The sequence below is a fragment of the Pipistrellus hanaki genome (assembly GCF_964339955.1).
Source record: "Pipistrellus hanaki genome assembly, chromosome: 5".
Taxonomy (NCBI): domain Eukaryota; kingdom Metazoa; phylum Chordata; class Mammalia; order Chiroptera; family Vespertilionidae; genus Pipistrellus; species Pipistrellus hanaki.
In genome coordinates this window covers 89,673,249-89,688,138 of record NC_140507.1, presented here as the reverse complement: position 1 = coordinate 89,688,138, position 14,890 = coordinate 89,673,249, and the positions used below count along the sequence as shown (strand labels likewise).

General features: G+C 38.5%; 1 protein-coding gene across 1 annotated transcript; it reads right to left on the bottom strand.

The window, feature by feature from the left end:
• Nucleotides 1-13,726: 13,726 nt before the first annotated feature.
• OR2B11 (olfactory receptor family 2 subfamily B member 11) lies at nt 13,727-14,683 on the bottom strand (the record flags this gene model as incomplete). Its single annotated transcript, XM_084886118.1, has 1 exon — nt 13,727-14,683. The coding sequence occupies one exon, from the start codon at nt 14,681-14,683 to the stop codon at nt 13,727-13,729; it is 957 nt and encodes a 318-aa protein (XP_084742244.1).
• Between the last annotated feature and the right edge of the window lie 207 nt (nt 14,684-14,890).

Genomic DNA, 14,890 nt, shown 5'->3' with positions numbered 1-14,890 from the left:
TTGACATTCCCCTGACTATTCTATAACTACCAATTTGTACTTAATTATACCTTTACCTTTTTCAGCCAGCCCCTCCCACCTCTCTCCCATCTGGCAATCATCAGACTGTTCTCTGTATGTATGAGTCTCTTTCAATTTTGTTTGTTCATTTACATTGTTTTTTAGATTCTACATATAAGTAAGATTATACGATATTTGTCTTTCTCTGACTTATTTCACTCAGCATAATGCCCTCTAGGTCCATCCAGGATGCCACAAATGTTAAGATTGAATTCTTTTTTGTGGCCTACTAATATTCCATTGTGTTTACGTACCAGGGTTTCTTTCATCCACTTGTCTATTGATGGGCACTGGGGTTGCTTCCTAATGTGGCTGTTGTAAATAATGCTGCAATAAATATAGGGTGCATATATTCTTTCAGATTAGTGTCTCAAGTTTCTTTGGATATATACCCAGATGTGGGATGGCTTGGTCATAAGACAGTTCTATTTAAAAATTTTGAAGTCTCTCTATATTGTTTTCATTGTGGCTTCACCCATCTGCATTCCCACCAATAGTGCACAGGGGTTTCATTTTCTCCACCTCCTTGACAACACTTTTTGTTTGTTGATTTTTTGATGATAACTGTTCTGACTTGTGTGAGGTGGTATCTCATGATGGTTTTAACTTACATTTCTCAGATGATAAGTGACACTGAGCATCTTTTCATAAGTCTAGTGACCATTCATATCTTTTAAGATTTTTTCTTTTATCAACGTTCAAATATATATTATAGTATTATTTACTATAGTCACTATGCTCTATATTACAGCTCCAGAATTTATTTATTTTATAACTGGCAGTTGTATTTTTTATCCCATTTACCCATTTTCCCACCTCCACACTTGCCTTTGTCTTTGGTAACAACCAACCTATTCTCTGTATCTATGAGTGCTTCTTCTTTTTTTAAAGATTCCACATCTTAGTAAGATTATATGGTATTTGTCTTTTTCTAACTTATTTAATTGAGCATAATGTTCTAAAATGAAAGATTTCTTTCTTTTTATGGCTAAATAATATTAATATATATTCCATTTAATATATAGGAGAGTCATATTTATATTAAATAGGATATATATATATATATATATATATATATATATATATATATATATAAAATGGAATATTATTCAGCCATAAAAAGAAAGAAATATATATTTCCCAAAATGTATACACATACTTTGGATAATTATAAAGACAGTTTTTATTAAAATACATTTCATTTTCAAAATTGAGTTATCAGCTGTTAAAGTATATATACGTTTTTGGGGACACTATAAATACTATAACTAAAATATGGAAACAATTTATGTGTCCATACATAGATGGATGAATGGATAAAGATGTGATATTGTACACATACTTAGGTTGTTCCAACCTAAGTATGTTTATCATATCATAATGGCTATTATCTATCTTAGCTATAGTATGTTATGCTGCAATAAACATGAGGGTGTATATATATATTTGAGTTAGTGTTTTCATTTCCTTTGAATAAATACCCAGAAGTGGAATTGCTGAATCATATTTAATTTTCCAAAGAATCTTCACAAAGTTATCTCCAGTGATGCCTGAGAGGTCTTGAGTAATTCACTTCACTCTCAGTGAGCCTCAGGAGCAACTTAGTGGTTATCCAGCCAGACAAGGAGCCTGTTAACTGACTAGAGCTCCATGTTCACCCTTGGATGACTCTGCTGCTCTAGCATTAGCCCAGAATGCAGAATATTTTAAAAAAATTTCAGAGAGAGAGGAAGGGAGAGAGCAATAAAAATATCAATGATGGAGAGGATCATCGATTGTTGCCTCCTGCATGGCTCCTACTGGTGCTGAAGCCTGCAACCCGGGCATGTGCCCTAATGAGGAATCAAACTGTGACCTACAGGTTCATGGGTTGATGCTCAATCACTGAGCTATACTATCCAGGGAGAATGCAAAATTTTAAACAAGATTTTTAAAGTGATTTTGAGGAGGAAAAGTGCTAACCCCTTTTGAGAAACCTGGCTCAGGGGAGCACTGGGCACACTCCAGTAAGTCTCCTACTGCTATGTAATCTTGATGAACACACTTCCTTATCCATGTAAAATGGACATTCAAAAATATATATTCTGAATCTTTGGAGTTCAAGATGGTGGTGTAGGAAGATCCTGAATTCACATTCTTTCAAACACATTGCATCTACAGCTACACAAAGGAATGGTGCCCTCTAAAGGGCACCTGGAAACTTGATGAACCCAGCCTCCACAACTGGGGCAGCATAAAGAAGGGTAGAAGAGGCAGAGATACAGTCCTGCTAAGGAAAAATTACTCCCCAGACACAGTGTTTCACGGTTGAGAGGGATCTCAGGTACAGAAATTTATCCTGAGGACTGAGTGGTTTGAACTCCACATCAAGTACCTCAACATTTAGATCCTGCACTGGAGAGATGAACCCCCACAACACCTGAATTTGAAAACCAAAGGGAAACATGTCCAGAAAAAGTATAGAAGGGAAAACCACTCTTAAAGGGCTCATATCCAGACTTACCTAGCCTGGAAATCAGTGCAAAGATTCCATAGGAAAATGCATAGACTATAGTGAAGATGACCCACTTACTGATCTTAATCACTGCCAGAGAGGCAAGAAAACAAAGGAAAGAAAAAAAAGATCTCACCAGTAAAGACAAACATAAAGTTAGTAAATCAACTACTTATAAAGCGAATATGAAGGTGAAAGACAAAAGTGGTAAAATCACCTATATCTACAATAATTAGTTAAGGGATACACAAAATAGAAAGATGTAAACTATGATATTGAAAACGTAAAACATGGGAATGGAGGAGTAAATATATAGTGTTTGTAGAAAGCACTCAAACTTAAGTGGCCATTAACTTAAAATGACTACATACATAGGTTGTTATATATTAACATCATGGTAACCACAAACTAAATACCTATAATGGACACACAAAAGATAAAGGCATCTGAACATATTACTAAAATAACAAGAGAAGAGCAGAGAAGATCTACAAAAGCAACTAGAAAATAATAACAAAATGGCAATAAGTAAATGTCTATTTATAATTTGTTTAAATGTAGATGGACTAAATGTTCTAATCAAAAGACACAGGGCAACCAGCAGTTTCTGTAATGTAGTGGTTATCATGTTTGCCTCACAAAAGACACAGGGTGGCTGAATGGATATTTTTTAAAAAAGACCATTCATATGCTGTCTACAAATTTAAAGACACACTTGGGCTGAAAATAATGGGTTGGGAAAAGATATTTCATATAAATGGAAACAAACAATAAAGGTGGGGTGGCAATATCATATTTGACAAAATAGACTTTAAAACAAAGACTAACAATAGACAAGGACACTACAAAATGATAAAGAGACCAATCAAAGAAAAGAATTTAACATTCATTTAGATTGATGCAGCCAGCATAACAACACGTAAAAACATAAAGAGAATATTAACAGACCTAAAGGAGAAATTGACAATATTACAATAGTAGTAGGGGAGATCTAAACAAAAATCAATAAAGAAACTTTGGCGTTAATAAACATATGAAAACATGCTCATCATCACTAATCATGAGAGAAATGCAAATTAAAACTACAATGAGATATCACCTCACACTTGTCATAATGGCTATTATCAATAAATCAACATACTTTCAACAATAAAGATAAATCAATAATAATAAAAGCATAACATGCTAATTAGACAAGATTTCCTTCTGATGACCTTCTGGATGAAGCCAGGGCTGTGAGGGAAGCCAGAGAAAAGCCAGTGCCAGGAGCCGGTGAAAGGAAGGCCTACTCTTGCATGAATTTTGTGTATCAGGCCTCTAGTTTAAAAATAAAAGTAGATTAAAAAAATAAATCAACAAACAAGTGTTGGTGAGGATGTGGAGAAAAGGTCACCTTTGTGCACTGTTGGTTGGAATGTAAATTGGTTCAGCCTCTTATGGAAAATAGCAGAAGGTTCCTCAAAAAATAAAAAAATAGAACCACCTTATGACCCAGAAATTCCACTTCTGTGTATATATCAGAAGAAACCCAAAATTCCTATTAAAAAAAAAAAAAAAAATATATATATATATATATATATATATATATATATATATATATGCACCTCTAATTTATTGTAGCATTATTTACAATAGCCAAGGTATGGAGGCAAGCTATATATCAATAGATGAGTAGATAAAAAACAAGTGATACATATGTACAATGGAATATTATTTGGCCATAAAAAAGAATGTGATCTTATCATTTGTGATAGCATGGATGAAACTAGAAGGTATTATGATAAGTAAAAGAAGTAAGACAAAAAAAGATAAAGAATATATGATTTCACATAATACATACCCTTTAGTGATTTTTAAAAAATTAAATTTATAAAGTTCTGTCCCTGAGCTCACTACTAACTTCCTTCCTCTTCTTAGTTTCCATGGGATTTGTGTTTGTTTTACTTTCCTACTACTTTTAGATACTTCATATAAATATGTATTATGTTCTAGTACACCAAATGCTAAAGGCCAGTTAGAATGTGAAGGTACATGGATGCAGCAATCTAGACTGCAAGCATGCCCTTCTGTAACCCAAAAGATAGAGGTCACCATTTGGCAAAAAGCCTCTTCTGTCTAAGTAATAACTGTGAGTGGCATGCAGGAGGCACTAGTTAATGTTTTTCTCTCTCCCTCTCCCTACCTCTTTCTCTAAAAAATGAATTTAAAATATTGAAAGCAATACTTAGTGACAACATTGGATTGGATTTTTGGACACCTGGTTGGAAATGAAGAATTGGTCTTTGAATGTAGGATTCCAAATCATCCTCCACTCACTTTTCCACCTTGGGAAAGTCACTTCACTGTTCTTTATGTGTAAAAATGCATACAGAGTTGGGCAAAAGTAGTTTTACAGTTGTGAGAACATGAAACACAGATTCTTCTTGTATTATTAATTATTTTATTATTTTCCTTAAGAACAACTGCAAACCTACTTTTGCCCAACCCAGTATAATGATTATATCCACTTTATTTTGTTGCTGTCAGGTTTAGAAGGATTACCAATGCACTCAGAACAGTACCCAGAATACAATATGTCTGTTTACCTCTCTTTCCCCTCTCACACTCTGATGTTTAAATGTCACAATAAGGTCACGGTTTAACAGTTTAATTTCAATTTCTATTATGATACACAGCATTCTCAGTGGATTGGAGGACTTAGTTTGGAATGCGGTTTCTCATTTCTGACCCAGGAAAGATAGAGATGTTTATTCTTGTGACCATGAAAAGGTAAAAGGTTTTTGTTTTCAAGCCATGTCATATGATATTTAGCTATATCCAGAATTACCTTAACAGACATATAAGCTAAAATTTAGGAATTATTATTGATGCCTCAATTATAAGAATAACCATTATAGTAAATCCTTTTATTAAGCTTCTTCTGTGGATGTCCTAAGGAGTTGTTAGGTAAGAGTCATACTCTTTTATTAATTTATGTATTTATTTTTAAATTTTTTTTTTGAGAGAGAGAGGGGTGGGGAGAGAAAGAGAGAGGGAGAGAGAGAGAGACAGGGAGAAGAAGAGAGAGATGGAAACATCAATATCAATTAGCTGCCTCCTGCACGCTCCCTGCTGGGGTTTGAGCCTGCAACCTGTGCCCCAACAAGAAATCGAACCAGTTGACCTCTTGGTGCATAGTCCAACACTCAACCACTGAACCACATAAGCTGGGCAAGAGTCCTATTGTTTTATCTCAAAGCGGTGATAATATCTAAATAATATACAGGTGTATCAGTCAGAATACAGTCACATGCAGAAAGCAGACCAGTTGTTTTAACAGAGGAAATTTAACAAAAAAAGACTGTTAATAAATGTAAAGCCTTTGACTTGTGGAATTTTAAAAGCTATGGGTTGCTCTGGAAAAAAAAAAAGATGAACATGCCTCAACACTTATTATCCTGATGTGTAACCCAAATTGTGGACAGAAAGCCACTGCCAGGACAGAAAATGGAGAGACAGAATAGTTTACTATTGGCAACGTTATCAGACAAGGGTGCATTTTATCTCCCTATTAGTTTAATTTGTATGCAGCACATATCATATGAAAAATTGGACCAGAGTCAGGGGAAGGTGTGAAAATTGGTGGAAGTTATACCAATAATTTAAGATATGCAGATGGCATTATCTTACTGGCAGAAAGCAGCAATGACTTGAAATAACTTCTGATGAAAGCAAAAGAAAGCAGAACTGCATCTGAACACCAAGAAGACAAAAATCATGACTATAGAAGAAATACAAAACTTAAACATAGACAATGAAGACATCTAAATCATTAAATATTTTATTTACTTTGATTTAGCCAATTCAATGGAGACTGCAGCCAAGAATTTGAGAGAAGGCTAAGACTCAGAAAGGCAGAAATTAGGGAGGATTAGGAAAGATCACCAAGAACAAAGATATATTATTAGAGACCAAGGCTATGATCATCAGCACCTTTGTATTTCCAATTACTGTGTACAAATGTGAAAGGTGGAAAGCAAAGAAGGCTGATATGAAAAATTTATTATTTTGAAATATGATGTTGAAGGAGAGATCTATAACTCTGGACCACTAGAAAGATGAACTTGTGGGTCCTAGAACAAATTAAGCCTGAAACATTACTAGAGACAAAAATGAACAACTGAAACTGTCCTACTTCAGGCACATCGTAAGAAGGAAAAGACAACAATGCTGGGAAAAATAGAAGGCAGTAGGAAAAGAGGAAGACCAAATATGAGATGGATTGACTCCATAAAAGAAGCCATATGCACGAGTCTCCAGGAGCTGAGAAGGGCTGTTGAGGACAGGACACTGTGGACATTACTCATCAGGAGTCAGAGCCAACTCAAGGGCACACAATAACATTTTTTAATTAAGGATTGCCTCCCTAAAAAGAGGGAAAGACACAGTTTCATGGAGCAAAGCAATAGGTTGGATTTATTGGAACTTGGATATTTGCAGTAGGGTCCCATGGAGTTGATTCCCAGTTTTTGAGAAGGGAGCTACTAAGCTGGTGTTGGTATCCCTGAGGGGAATGAAGGGCTAGTTGTGTAGGTGTTGCAAACCAGAGTCAGCTGATGCTTCTGGAATGAGCTGCCACCACCAGGGAGAAGGCACATTGCTGAGGTGGCATCGAGACAAAGGAAAACAGGATGGAGTAAGTTCTTCTCTCCCCTCAGCCTGGCAGATTGACTGCAGTGCCTCCAACCAGAATAGTTCATAGGAAGCAACCACAAGCAGAAGTCTTTTTCTCAGAGTCCCAGATCTATGTCAAAAAGAGGAATTAGGAGGGTCAACTTGATGTTGATAGACAGTAGCTTCATAGCTGGCATGGATTATTTAGAATGGAGTATGGATATAAATAAACAGACATGAGAATTGAGTGTATGGGACAAGGGATAATTAAGAGAGATTTCAGAAATTGGGAGTGAGGAAACAGGAGTAGGAAAATTTTTGACACTTCTCTTTCTGTTTGTCAAGGAAAACATGCAGCAGATGGGATTGGAAGTTGAAAAGAAGAAAATAATAAATCTTAACAAACTTGAGGTTAAGATCATGATTCTGGTTTTCTTTCAGTATGTTTCACATGTTTTGTAGTGAACTTTGGGTAAAGTTAGGGAATGAAACAAAGAATTCTCATAATGCACTGGCAGGAACTTCTATCCAACATCACTCAATGTCATTGGTTGTTACTATGTTCTCAAGATGATTAAATGTAATGAGCACAAAAATGTTTATCTGAACCATGTCCTAAAGTTTTTTATAGTACACTACCCTGTTTCCCCGAAAATAAGACAGTGGTGTCTTATATTAATTTTTGCTCCCAAAGATGCGCTAGGTCTTATTTTCAGGGGATGTGTTATTTTTCCATGAAGAAGAATACGGTACACATTTATTGTTAAATGAAAATAAAGGAAATTTATTACCTGTATACAGTACGGTAGTACGGTAGTTGTCAACACAAACCAGACAAACTGTATCCTACAGTATCAAGAATTTACTCATTTATTCAATGACAATCATGTCATCATCTTCTGGAACATCATCATAACAATCCAATTCCTGAATTTCCTGGTGAATTTCTTGTGACTCTATTTCTTTCAGAATCAGTGGACCAAATCTCTCATGTTTAACCTAGGGGGGGGCCTTATTTTCGGGGGATGCCTTATATTTCACTCAGAAGGAAACCTGTAAGTAGGTCTTATTTTCGGAGGATGTCTTATTTTCGGGGAAACACGGTAGTAGCATGAAATTTGTGCATTGGAGGTGTGTGTGTGTGTGTGTGTGTGTGTGTGTGTGTCTTCTCAGCCCAGTCTGTACCCTCTCCAATTTGGGACCCCTCAGGGGATGTCTGACTGCCAGTTTAGGCCCAATCCCATGGTTTGGGCCTAAACAAGCAGTTGGACATCCCTCTCACAATCCTGGACTGCTGACTCCTAACTGCTCACCTGCCTGCCTGTCTGGAAGATCTAGAATATCATTGCCCCCAACTGCACCCTCCCTGCTGACCTGGTTGCTCCTAACTCATCTCTGCCCCTGCTGGCCTGGTCACTCCTTTATCCGCCTGCCAGCCTGGTCACCCCCAACTGCCCCTCTTGCTGGCCTAGTTGCCCTCACTGTCTCCCCGCCCCCCCCCACCAGCCTAATCACCCCAAAATGACCCCTTCCTGCCGGTGGTTGCCCCCATCTACACCCCCCATGCTGGCCTGGTCACCCCTAACTGACCCCCTCCCCCCTGCCAGCCTGGTTGCCTCTTACTGCCCCCCTGTTGGCCTGGTCGCCCCACGCAGTCTGCTTGTTCAGTCATTTGGTTGTCCTTCACTAACCCCCCTGCCAGCCTGGTTGTAGGCAGCCATCTTGTGAGAGTGTGACAGTCAATTTGCATATTACCTCTTTAATATATAGGAGAACATATCTATCAAGAGTGTCTCAACACTCTTGATAAAACACCCACTTAGAGAAACACTATGAAACTTGAGTTATGTGCCTCCACCTCAGAATAAAGTGAGGGTAACAAGACTTACATGTTCTTGTAAAGAAGCATAAGATGGTTAAATCCATCCTAAAGAATTTCTCTGAACTTTATATAGAATGAAAAATAGCTTTCTCATTAACTGGGAAAAGGAAGCTGCATTAGAACATTATGTTTTGAATCAACTTCTGCAAAAATGGTACTTATGAAAGAGTGCCTGAAGAGCACACATTCTATCCAGTCCTCTTCATGAGTGTTTTTCAGTTTCCACAAAGTACTCATAGAAGCAGAGGAAAGTGGATTTCAGGGACCTTACAGTAATACAGAGCAGAGCAGCAAAAGCATACAAAGTATTTGAAGTCTTGAGTTTTAATATAAAAATAAATATTCATTTTCTGTCTTTGATGTCAGTGTATTATAATGGAAGTATACTTTTAAATTTAATTATCAGTCGAGTTATTTAAATATTTTTCCTTATAACATTAAATAACTGATACTTCTGGAAAATTCACCAGGTATATTTTATGGTGTTATGTAACTCTGCCATCTAACATCCTAGGGGTTACTGGTGTCCCAGCTACCTATTGTTGCCTGCCAAATCACCCCCAAACTTAGTAGACTTAGAATATCAACCATTTTGTTGCATTTCATAATTCTGAGGGTTAGGAATTTGGGCAGAGTTCAGCTCAGAGATTCTTTTGCTCCTTTACTGAGGTGACTGGGTGGTATTTAACTGGTGGGCAGGCTGGTTAGGAGGGTCTAGAATAAGCGTCAGTTAGACTGTGGGCAACAGTACCCATCTGGAGTCTTCCTAGATTGGTTGTCTCAGGGGAGTTAGAATTCTCCCTTGGTGACTGAGGGACCCAGAAGAAGTGTTACTAGTTGGAAGCTGCCAGATTTCTTATGGTGCAATCCTGAAAGATCTAGAATATCATATTTATTTATTTATTTATTTATTTATTTATTTAGATATTATATGTGTATATATCTTACCATTGCCCCTCCTAGAATATCATTTTTACTTCATTCTAATGGTCTCCCCCTCTCACTGTAAGGAGTAGAAGAGATTTTGAGGTCACCTCTAACCTGGCACATCTATTTTGAGAAACATAGTCCTCACTACTTTCAAATGAGCACTAGAATTAGGTCAGATCATTACATAGCTATATGTATAGATTGACTATCTGTGGATCAATGTCACATTGCTTTCATAGAACTGGGTTCTTGGTCTCTGCTAACAGAAAAAGTTAGAAGAATAGCTGATATACATCATTCTGTATGCTCACTAAGGTAGTTCTGAAGGGCTTTTAGCCATTACACAGTGGCTGCTCAATGGCAGCCTAAGGGAAAAATGTTCTATGGTTTTGGTACCAGAAACAGCCATGGTTCTGTCATGTATTTCAAGTCAAAGCCTACAAATTTGTGATTTATGTTTCGCCTTTGCTTTTACTGCCAGTAAAATGTCTTCAATTTTCCCTTTTGTCATATCTATATAATGAAAGGGTAATATGCAAATAGACTGAACAGCAGAATAACCAATCAAAGTGTAATATGCTAATGATATGCTAAGACTGCTCAACGGCTCGCTATGATGTGCACTGACCACCAGGGGCAGATGCTCCAACCAGTAGGTTAGCTTGCTGTTAGGATCCAGCCAATCAGGACTGAGCGAGATGAGCCAGACATGCCCTGGAGCCCTCTTGCATCCCCTCCCGAATAGTGCACCAGTGGGGTCTCTTAGCCTGACCCGTGCCCTCTGGCAATCTAGGACCACTCAGGGGATGTCAGAGAGCCAGCTTCAACCCAATCCCACAGGCCATTTCCCTTAGGAGGTGCCAGGACTGATTGGGCACAAGCCCGCAGCAGGCACAGTAGGACCAGGATAAGTGGCAGCAGCAGGTAGGAGCTGCAGGCAGCTTTGGACTGCAGGTTTCGGCCTGATCCCCACAGACTACCCAGACAAACCCCACCCATGCATGAATTTGTGCACCGGGCCTCTAGCATTTATTATAATAATTATATTTTATCTTCTCTGCTTGCTTAATATTTGACATGTATGGCAGCGAGATGAAAAACAAACAAATGAAGTGTTAATAAATATAAAACATGAAAAAACTGCAAGTATAAGGACCTAGTTTTATGGCTTTGTTTTACTAAAGGAGATAGCCATATAGATTTGAGTACTTGTCTCAGTTCCCTCAGTCACCAGAGGGGCCCTGACCAAGTTACTGCAGCATTTCTAGAAACCAAATTCTTATATTACAATGAAGTATCAGAAAAGTGATTACATCATGTGGTTGCTTGAGGTTTAAACAAGATAGTGTACAAAAATATACCTACTATGACTCTTGGCCACCTGTATGTTCATGTTGGAGAAGTGTCTATTTTGGTCCTTTGCCCATTTTTTTTTTAAATTGGATTGTTTGTTTTCCTTTTGTTAAGTTGTATGAGTTTTTTTTTTTTTTAATATATATTGGAAATTAACCCCTTATCAGATGTAACATAGGCAAATATGTTCTCCTCCCATATAGTGGACTATTTTTTCATTTTGTTGATGGTCCCTTTCACTATACAGAAGCTTTTTATTTTGAAGTAGTCCCACTTGTTTATTTTCTCCTTAGTTTACCTTGCCCTAGGAGAGTGGTTGGCAAACTCATGAGTCAACAGAGCCAAATATCAACAAAACAACAATTGAAATTTCGAGAGCCAAATTTTTAAACTTAAACTCCTTCTAATGCCACTTCTTCAAAATAGACTCGCCCAGGCCGTGGTATTTTGTGGAAGAGCCACACTCAAGGGGCCAGAAAGCCCCATGTGGTTCGCGAGCTGCAGTTTGCTGACCACGGCCCTAGGAGATGTATCAGCAAACATATTGCTATGAGAGATGTCTGAGATTTTGCTGCCCAGTATTTTTATGGTTTTATGACTTACATTTAAGTCTTTTATCCATTTTGAGTTTATCCTTGTATACAGTGTAAATTGATGATCTAGTTTCATTTTTTTTTTGCATGTATCTGTCCAATTTTCCAAGCACCATTTGTTGAAGAGACTGTTTTTATTAATCATCAGAGAGATGCAAATTAAAACAATCTCACAATTGTCAGGGTAGCCACCATCAATAAATCAACAAATGGCAAGAGCTGGCTAGGACGTAGAGAAAAGGGAACCCTAGTTCACTGCTGGTGGGAATGCAGACTGGTGCAGCTCCTATGAAAAAAGGTATGGAGTTTCTGCAAAAAATTAAATATGAAACTGTCATTTGATCCAGTGATCCCACTTCTAGAAATATAGTCTAAGAAATCTGAAACACCAATCAGAAAGAATATATGCACCCCTATGTTTATAGCAGCACAATGTACAATAGCTAAGATCTGGAAACAGTCCAGGTGCCCATCAGTAGATGAGTGGATAAAAAGGCCACGGTACATTTATACCAAGAGATACTATGCAGCTATAAAACAGAAGGATCTCTTACCTTTGAAACAGTGGAGAGATCTGGAGAATATTATGCTAAGCGAAATAAGTCAGTCAGAGAAAGACAAGTATCACATGATCTCATTCAAATGTGGAATATAATGAGCAAAATAAATTGTTGAACAAAATAGATCCAGAGACATGGAAGCATGGAACAGACTGAGAAATCTCAGAGGGAAGGTGGGGGCAGGTGGTTCAGTGGGAAAAGATTAACTGGGGAATTTATAGGTATATATGCATAGCCTATAGACACAGACTATAGTTTGGTGAAAGCCAGGGGGCGGGGATGGGGGCGGGGTGGAGGAGGTCAATGGCAAAACAAGGGGAGGATGTCTGAAATACTTTCAACAATAAAGATAAATTTAAAAAAATACACTCAATATAGTGCCTGTATCTTGGAAGCCTTCTACAAATATTAGCTATTAAAATGACCTTGAGCTTTTTATTTAAAGTTGTATTGTTCTGAAGTCTGACTGCATTTATATTTTGTGTTCTCAACTAGAATGAATATTTTGTTTTAAGTAATAGAATATGCTATTGATTTGTACCCAGAGAATCTAACAGAGTCTTATACATCCATGATAAATATGTTTATCATAGTTCCCAGTCAGGATGGGGAGACATCTATAGAACAAAATTTGAACTACAGAAACACACACACACACACACACACACACACACAAAACATCATGTTAGTTCATAAAAAGAAGACAGTCCATTTTTGGAATTTTAAAAAAGTCATATAAAATGTATGGAAAATATATAGAGAACATACATTTATTATAAGTAATATGAAATTATGTTTCAGTTTTATATTGTGTATACTTAGGAGTAATGGGACAGAGAGAAGATTGAAAAGAGACAAATGGAGGAAAATAGAAAATAGGAAGATTAGAAATGGAAAGAATCAGGAATTTAGGAATTACATAATTTGGCAAATGCTTATTGAATGCCAGTTCTCTTTAAACAATTCCTAAAAATGTATGGCTCTTAGAATTAAGGACTGCTGGGATAAGTGAAATCTTAGGCATTGTGATCACACAGGAGGTGAGATATTGTGGACAGGGTATTTGGGGAAATCCTGAAATCTCCAAAAAAAGAAGATGTACACTGGTTGATTATTGGCTCCTGAGTGAAAAGCTTCTCTGAGCACACAAATTACCTGCCCAGTGCTCTGTAACCAATGCAGAGTGCCACATCTCAGGTCCTCATCTTCTGCAGAGCCTCCACATCCTTGCCAGAAGATTTCTCAGAGCTGCCTTCACATCCTTATTCCTCAGGGTGTAGATGAAGGGATTGAGGGTGGGAGTGATGATGGAATAGAAGAGGGAGATAAACTTGCCCTGTTCTTGGGAGTAGCTGGAAGGGGGTTGGAGGTACATATAAATGGCAGGAAGGTAGAAGAGGGAGACCACCACCAGGTGGGAGGAGCAGGTTCCAAAGGCCTTGTGACGTCCCTTTGAGGACTGGATCCTGAACACTGCACGGGCGATGAAGCTGTAGGACAAAAGGATGAGAGCCAGAGGGACCAGCACGAAGAAGGCCACCAGCACGGCCAGTGTGGCATCATTCACAGCTGTGTCAGCACATGACAGCTTGATCATAGCTGGCACCTCACAAAAGAAGTTGTTTAGCACTTGCCGCCCACAGAAAGGCAATTGCACTGTCAAGACTACTTGAACTAGAGAGTTGCCGAAGCCACTTATCCAGGCCACGGCCACGAGCTGCTGACAGAGCGGGCGGTGCATAATAAGGGCATACCGCAGGGGCTCACAGATGGCCACATAGCGGTCCAGGGCCATGGCAGCCAAGACAATGCATTCTGTGCATCCCAACCAGTGGAAAACCGCATATTGCACTGTGCAGCCACCGTAGCTGATGGTCTTCCTGGAGCTGCCCATGTTGACCAGCATCTGAGGGACCGTGGTGGTGGTGTAGCAGAGGTCCAGGAAGGAGAGGTGGCTGAGGAAGATGTACATGGGCGTGTGGAGCTGGGGATCAAGCCTGGACACCAAGATGATGGCGATGTTCCCCAACATGGCAAGAACATAGGACACCAGGAGGACCACAAAGAGAGGAAATTCCAGCCATGGCTTGCCAGAAATACCCAGAAGGATGAAGTCCCTGGGAGGGTCTCCCAAGAAGCTCTGGTTGTCACTTCTCATGCTGAGGCATTTCCTGGTGCCTGTGATGAATCAAGAAAGTCAGAATGAGTAAAACCTGAGAAAAGGAGTTGTCGTCCTCAATCTGTGCTGTGCTTCCCTACACAGGTTCTGCTCCGCCTTACCTCTGTAGAGCCACTGAGATGTGGGGAGTGAGAACCAGGAGGCAGATCAGCTGCGTGTGTGTCTTACTCTCCCCCCCTGCTCTGT